At 39.2% G+C, this 7,958-nt stretch overlaps 1 protein-coding gene across 2 annotated transcripts; it reads left to right on the top strand.

The window, feature by feature from the left end:
- Window positions 1-834: 834 nt before the first annotated feature.
- Window positions 835-7,743, top strand: LOC108240700 (CASP8 and FADD-like apoptosis regulator). 2 transcript variants are annotated; one of them, XM_037976221.1, is made up of 10 exons: window positions 835-1,013; window positions 1,193-1,505; window positions 1,578-1,683; window positions 2,045-2,180; window positions 4,135-4,196; window positions 4,279-4,312; window positions 4,530-4,576; window positions 4,673-4,751; window positions 5,982-6,486; window positions 6,578-7,743. In XM_037976221.1, exons 2-10 carry the CDS (start codon window positions 1,210-1,212, stop codon window positions 6,705-6,707), a joined length of 1,395 nt encoding a protein of 464 aa, XP_037832149.1. In that variant the 5' UTR covers window positions 835-1,013; window positions 1,193-1,209; the 3' UTR covers window positions 6,708-7,743. The 2 variants fall into 2 exon arrangements, with proteins under 2 accessions (XP_037832149.1, XP_017279865.1); XM_017424376.3 differs by lacking the exon at window positions 835-1,013 and having other exon boundaries at window positions 1,038-1,505; window positions 4,135-4,184.
- Window positions 7,744-7,958: the final 215 nt, after the last annotated feature.

Raw genomic sequence — 7,958 nt, 5'->3', positions numbered from 1 at the left:
TCTGATGGGGGAACGCGGCTCGACGTAACAGCAGCAACTCGAGCACATTACTGCCCCCTATATGTCAAGAGGACAAATAACACCTTTTCTGTTCAAATTGCCAACCAGCCACAGTGGCGTGTGTGTTGATCAAATTCACCCCCACTTCAAATATTTACCCGCATTTGGCCAGTGGCGGGTGCTAATTTCCACCCCTGACTATATGACACGTTTAAATCCATTATAGCTGCCAAAATACACAGTTTTTCAATGTTTTTGTTTATGCTTATAACATATTCTACATCAGTAAATGATTGTTTGCAGGCTAATATGGCTCATGCATTTCCTTTCATAAAAATAGCGATTAAAAAACAGCAAATATTCCTCTGTTTTTGCTCTAACGCTCCCCACCGCTAAATTTCCCTCCCCCAAAATGACAGCTTCAGCCAACTCTCGTCTTGACAGCTTTTAGTTGCTATTTTCTTTTTTTTTTTTCATTTATTTTATTCAGAAGGCGAGAGAATAACTTTACCTTTTCACTTTAGACCTAACATCTCTGATTCAATTGCTCTCACCTCCCCCCGACTCTGTTTAAATCCGGGGATTTACTGAAGAGTGCCGAGACTGTCCGAATGTTTAAATGTAAACAAACGGCTCGTGACTGTTGGCAACAAAACCTGCCTGCTGATTTCACTCATTTATTACAAATTTGGTGGTAGACGTTTTATAGACCATTTATTAGTGGTTATTTTTTGTCATAGATGTATACAAACAGCTACTTTAGCAGCTATTACGGCTTTGGGTCGTGGGCGCGGTTAAAGGACGTGCCGACCCGCCCACTTTCAAACTTTTGTTCTCCTGCAGAGGGCGCCTCACATCCGCCTTTTTGGGTCTTTTACTTTCGATTTATGTCGGGGTTTTTTTTCTTCTAAATATTGTGCCTGTGGGGTTCCTTGTAGCCCTGCCTTCTTCAAGATACAGAAGTTGTTTCGTTTGAGGAGTCTTTCATCCCTGACACAGCCACCACAACCAAGGTACTTTCCGAAAACGAATTTTTTTAGAAGTGCGTCACCGTAGTTCCCCTTTTTCGCAATGCTCTTGTCGATTGATAGGCATGCTGCTCATGTGATTTCCTTTCGTGTTTAAATCAACTTTAACCGCTGTGGACCCTCACCCCGACCCGGTTTTTTGTTGTTGTTTGACCACCACGAAGCCACCCGGATCGGCGCCATGTTGTCGCCTTCGGACCAGAGTCACCTGCGGGACATTAATGTTGTCGCCGAGTCTCTCAGCAGCAGCGAGCAGCGGAAGGTGGCGTATCTCTGCGGGAGCCTGGAGACCGATTGCAGCGTCGAGGTGGTGAAGCAGATGTTGAAGTCCAACGTGGAGGACCACGGGGACGCGCCTTTGTTTCTGAAGGCGCTCATTCTGCGCCTGGGGCGCTATGACATCCTCAGGAAGGTGTATAAAGTCGGCAGGAATGATGTGGAGCCTCGAACATATGCAGATGTTTTCCCAACTTTCAGGTGAGACGCCTGTTTTTAATGTTTGTTTTCAATCTTCCACGCCTGTTCTGACACAGATTTCTCCGCTTATAGGGTACTGATGGTTAATATAAGCGAGGATCTGTCCAGGAAAGATGTGCAGGACATAAAATTCCTTGTGAGCAACATTTTACCCCGAGATAAAATGGAGTGCTGTCAGGTATGACAACGAATGAAGCTCGTGTGTGTACCTGGTTTTTGTTATCTTTTTAGGACCTTTTCTGGCATACACGCCTACCTCCTCAGGACCAGTAGTCCTTTTGTGGACCAAAGCCTGGTCCTAATGTGGTGGAACAGCATTTTTGGGTTGGGGGTAAGGTGTAAATTGAGTTTAGGTTAGTGTTAGTTCTGCTCTAGTTAGGGTTAGGTTACAGAAACAAGTAGAAGTCAATACACATTCCTGTTAAGGATATAAATGCCAAGGTGTGTGTGGGAGGTGAACATTCATTTCATGACCTACAGAAACACCTATTAGCTCTCATTTTGACACCAAGTTATGCAGCTTCCCCGTCCCTTTGCAGACGTTCTTGGACGTGATCACCGAACTCGAGAAGCTGGACTCCGTTTCACCCGAGCGAGTTGACGTGGTGAAAAAGTGCCTGCTCGCCATCAGCAGGGTGGATCTGGTGAAAAAGCTGGATGCTTACAAAATGTCAGGTGAGGCTGGGTTTTTATTTATGTTTTCATAGAGGAGGTGGCACTGTGTCATACCATTCTCATATTTGGTTGAGAATTGTTTATGAAGCATGTAATCGTGCCTGAAGGGATTTCTGCATACCCCGCAGCAAAGACTATGAATACCTGCAGCACTGTGCAAAAGTTTGAAACCACTCGTAACTTCTTTGTTTTGCCTCCAAACAGCCAGACTTCCTCGTAACCTTTTTAAAATGTCCCTGATTAACATTCCCCTTGCGTTTTGAAGAACTTCTCTGCTTTTGCTTTGAACTTTGGCAGCTTCTGTTTTCGTTTTCAGTGAAGTCCTTGTTTCGGGCCATGGCTCCGACGTACGGCAGCCTTTACAGCTCTAACTGGGCAGCAGTTTATTCCCTCCTGGTCCCATTTGCATTAGTTTAATGTGTGCAGATGTGAAGTTTTCAGACATTTCTATTTTTCATAAACTATACATAAAGCAACAGTGACACCGTTTGTAAACGAAACATTGTCTTTTGTGCCATCCTTGACCCAAATAAATTCAAATCAATCAATATAGTGATAAAAGCTGTGTCAGGGGTGAAAGACTCATCTTAAACATCTGAAAGACCTGATGTTTAAGATCCCGAGAGAAGCTTCATACTTCAGTTGATCTTTAATAGCTCTTTGAGAATCACCTTATTGATGCTAAAATACTGTTTTATGTCTCTTAAACTGTGCTGCCTTTTGTGTTTTTCATGGATTCAGTCCAGGAAATAGGAACGAATTGTCTGTGTGACAGGCTGCTGGTGACAAAGTTCTCACATATTATGTTTTAAAACTGGTTCTTTGCTATGTTGTTTTGTGTCGACACAACACCGGTTTATCCTTTGAGTTTAGGAGCCTTTTTATGGGAGAATGAGTTTGTTAAAAAGCTTGACAAACTAAAAACACTCCTTTGAAAATGAGTCAACAGGTTTGTTGTTTTTCTTTGGAGTTTGGCTGTTTCCCCCCCTCATTTTCTGTCCAGTACCTGATTGTTTTCAGGAGTATTTTGAATCATTTAAACATAAAAGATCTAGACTAAACGAACCAGTGTTGTGTTGATACATACCAGGGAACTTAGCAACAGAACTTAATTTTATGTGATTTTTATTGCTAGTTTTAAAAACCTCCTTCCCGTTTGATCCATTTTAGGACATCAGAGAAAGTGCATATTGGCAAGACAATAAAGATAAAGCTGCACTATAATAAGCTTTAAAGTTAAAGCAATAAAAGTCTAATGTTTTTATCATTGTTGCAGTTTGTCAAGATGTCTTTTCTTTGACAATAAACTAGAAGAGAACAATGACAACCAGGCAGAAACTCAAACTTTTTTGTCTCTTTTTTGACACACTAAAGTGAAGATTTTCTCCAAAGTTGGTAAAACCTGTCAGCCTCACGCTGCTTTAGACCCAAAGATATCATAACGTTGCTTCTTCCCCATCCTAAAGCACGACTTTTCCTACGACCACACCTACGAACCGACTGGTTAAACACATCAGCCAGGTGTGCAAACACATTTGTGCCTCAGTGATAACACACCGATCTGATAAAAGCACTTTACCGATGCAGCATCTGTGCAGGGATGGATACGCCACAAGGACAGTAGATGTTAATAGTTCAGCAGCTTTATTCATTTCATTAAAAAAATAAAATACAATTACAAATAAAATAAATTGAAAGGTAACAGAAGAAGAAAAAAATCTTATAATATCTGCCCCTATTTTCAAAAAATAATCATTTCAAACAGTAACAATCAAATAAGAAGTGCTAAAAGTGTTTTAGGTTTGGATTATATGAAGATTGTGTGTTTGATATGGCAACTAAATACAGTTTCTATAAATCAGTGTGTATTTTTAAGAGTTTCGTCTCGCAAAAGATCCCTGCTGTTCGGCTAATTAGGTGTTTTGTTTTGTTTTTTTGTGTTTTTTTTCTAAAGGTGAGACCTCTGCCGAGCCTTTGTCTCGACAGCAAAGTTGTCGAGCTGCTGTGAGTAAAACGGTGTGCGAATGTTAAGACTTCCCCTCATTTTTCTGAAGCTAAATGTATTTAAAAAAACAACTTCTGTTTTTGTTTCATGTAGGAAGTTAAACAAAGACAACCCCAGCAGCATTTTGGTAAGTCTGGCTACAAAGTTAAACCGGTGATAGGGATATGTTTTTACCTGTGTGGCCGTTTTGGTTCAATTCCCTTTTAGCCTACTGTAAACGGATAATGTTAAATTACACTTTGTCACACGGGGCTTTATGGTTACCAAGTAACAGCAGGAAAGCCCCTCAGGGTACACAGGTGTTTTACTTTGTTGTGCATTTTGCCGTATTACTCTTTCAACAGCCAAAGTAGTCGTGTCATTGCCTGTATGCAGAGAGCCAAGCAGAGGGGTAAACTTGACTCATTCCTTGAACTTTTGATTTCTTTATATCTGCGATGAAGTGGTAAAAAGTGCGTTTTTAACATGTCTGTGCTCTCTTCTTCAGAGTTTGATAGAACAGTACGACTTCACCTCTAACCCCAGAGGAGTTTGTGTGATTATAGACTGTGTGGGCCGTGACGGAGGTGAGAGACGGGGCGTTTTAATTAAGAGAACTAGGACTATGTAAAACAAAACAAAACAAAAAATCAGTTGTGGGTTAGAGCTCTGCTTTGGAAACCATTTTACTGTAAAAGTATCAGCACCTATTGGATGGATAATAGCAACTCATCAGTGTCATATAAATCTCCTTTTTACAGTCAGGGGATTTCTAGTTAAACACAAGAGAAATATAGAAAAATCAAAATAGTGGAGCGTTAATTAGTCTTTATGTAGACTTCCTTCACACGCTAGTATTTATTGTGAACTGATGATGTTGGCTCAAACATATTTGTAGAAAATGATGAGAAGTTAAGCAGACTTTCTCATTTTATGCTTTTTTTTGTGATCAAACTACTTCTGCACACTTTGTGCTGTTTTAGCCAATCATGCATCAAAACATTCAGCTCATTCAGGGCATGGGTGCTATGACTTTTGAACTTCTATATGTTTAAAAAGATTTAACTTTACAGCATACTCGCTCCATTTGTCATCTTATGCTACTTTCAGCAACCATTTTCCTACATTTAGCTTTAACTATTGTCCTGCTAGTTATAGCTTTTAGCAACTATTCCATTCCTATTAGCTTTTGGTTACAGTTTTGCTGATTTTTAGCTTTTGTTCGTCTTGTTTTTAACTTTAACAGTTCAGTGAAAAAATGTATTCTTCAACAGATTTCAGCAGTCATCCAGCACTCAAGCATTTTCACAACCTTTTCACAGAAAATGCAAATTTCTTTAGTTTTATTTTGTTGTTTTACTTTTTATGCTTAAATAGATTAAATCATTCTGCACAGGGCCGTTTTTTTAGCAAACATACCAGATAAAATTATACTTTAAAAACATAAACGGTAAAAGCAGTTCAAACTACACGTGTAGGGAAGTATCAGGTAAAAGCAGAACAAAATACCAAAAACAGAAAGTCAATGTAGGGAATGAGTAAAAAAATAAATGAGAAATGAGATTGCTTAGGAAAAGTGAAACGGATACAAGTAAAACACTATAAATACACAGAAACACAGTTTCGTTGGAAAGCTTCTCCTGTTCTTGTTCCATGTTAAATTCATCCTAACATCCATGAAGTCAGATGCTGAAATCCTTCATTTTAACTGTTTGAATAAAACCTAAAACTGAATAATTAATGTAAAACCACATCTTTATTTCTGTACCTGATCATCAAGGATCTGTTGTAACCTGGTGTCTTTTTCTTTCATTCAGGGATGTTAGAGAACATGTTTAAGGAGCTTCACTTCGATGTTCGCCTCCTCCAATGGCTGGATTCTGATGGCATACTTCAGTCTCTCAAAGGGATATTTGGACAAAGAGACAACCGCAGATATGATGGATTTGTCTGCTGCATCATTTCCCGGGGTTCAGCTAACCACCTCTTTGGTACGGACTTGTGTAACACCAGATTACCCATAGACTCCATCAGAGGTCTCTTCACTTCGGATTCTTGTCCCGCGCTGGCCGGCAAGCCAAAACTCTTCTTCATCCAGAGGTACGGCGATGAGGAGGTGCTCCCCTGTGCGAGAGCGGCCTGCCGGGACGAGAACGTCGAGGTCGATGGTTGGAGTAGGCAGCTAGAACGTTCTAAAATCCCCTCAGAAGCAGACATCTTCTGGAGTCACTGCTGGACGGACGAACGCCATCTGAATCACCCGCAGCACCGCTCGGTCTATCTGAAGACTCTGACGGACGGCTTGCACAAAGCCCAGCGGAGGTAGAAACTAACACTCGGCCATCTTGGTTCGGCGCCGTGTTGTAACGTTCAGCTGAACTCTTCTTGTTGTCCTTTTCTCTCGTCCCGACAGGAGAACGAGCCTCGTTGACGTTCACACAGAGATGAACGGGGCCATCTTCGAGCACAACAAACGGAATCCCGGAGCGACATACCACATCGACGTGAAGCACACTTTAAGGAAAAACCTTTACCTAGAATAGAAGAGTCACAGTAACTGTTACTAGACCTCTAATCCCATATTATTTAAAGGAATATAAAACTGTGCCGCTGAAGAACATGTTTATTTTGTGTACGCTGACACCTAGTGGTCGGTTTGTACACAACACTTTTCTTTCTATTGAAGGACCAACACTTATTTAACTGTTCCTATATATTTATTGTATATTTAACATTTTTTCTGCTCATTTTTGTACTTCATTTATTTTTTTTTACAAAAGACTGAAAACTACTCCTACCTGAAATATACAGAACTTATGAGTGAGTCTAAACAAAAGTATAATTTACAGTAGAATATTTAAACTGAATAATATAGTAATATTATTAAAGTTTAATAAAACTCACATCCACTCACTTTGTAGCTATTTGTTTTTGAGCATTAACTACTGACGTCACACTGTGTACCTTACATCTATTACGTATTTTACTTTATGCATTTAACAGTTTTTATGTTGTTTTTTTATATAAAATATAAAAAAATGAATCATTTAAATACTGAGCACTGTCACATGTCTAAAAAGGCAACACAGAGAACAACTGATTCTGTATTTTTGTCCCATAAAACTGGAGCCTGAAAGCAAAAGAGACATTTTAGCAAAGGTTGGGTGAAGTTTTGCCATAAATGTTTTGAGTTTAGACGTTTTGTTAAAAGTAGTAGTCAAAATTAAAGAGCCCTAAAGATATATTGAGAAGTTTTCTTCATGTTTTACACATTTATCATAAATAAATGGTATTTGTTTGTGAGTTTGCCTTTAAATTGAAGTTATATGAAGGTGTTTGAACAGGAACAATTGGATTCTGACCATTGCTTTTGAATTTATAAAAGTGAATGATGTGTTCAGTGGAGTTTGAGTTGTACTTACCACCTTTTTCAAAAGATTTAATCAAAACTCAGTTATGTTAAAGGACGAAGATCTCCTCAAATAAAGTCTGATTATTAAAGTTTTACCCAGCCGAAAAAGGCTTTGCTTTTCCCTTTGACCAAATCTGCTTATGTTAATAAATGTGTTGCAACCTGGACTGAAGTGTTCGTCAATTTTATTAATTCATTTATGATTTTTCATGTTGATACTTGGGTGAAATCTGATAATTTCCCTTAACATCAGGCCCGAGTCAAGAGCTTCAACCTAAACAGATGTTTTTACATTAAAACAAATTAAAATGGGAGAATACAGAGAATGGCATCTTCAGGATAAATGAGTTAAACTGTAGATCTGAAACAAACTTTTATTCAG

This window comes from Kryptolebias marmoratus, linkage group LG6 (assembly GCF_001649575.2).
Source record: "Kryptolebias marmoratus isolate JLee-2015 linkage group LG6, ASM164957v2, whole genome shotgun sequence".
Lineage (NCBI taxonomy): Eukaryota > Metazoa > Chordata > Actinopteri > Cyprinodontiformes > Rivulidae > Kryptolebias > Kryptolebias marmoratus.
The sequence above is the reverse complement of the archived record's forward strand: the minus strand, read 5'-3'. Positions and strand labels throughout refer to the sequence as shown.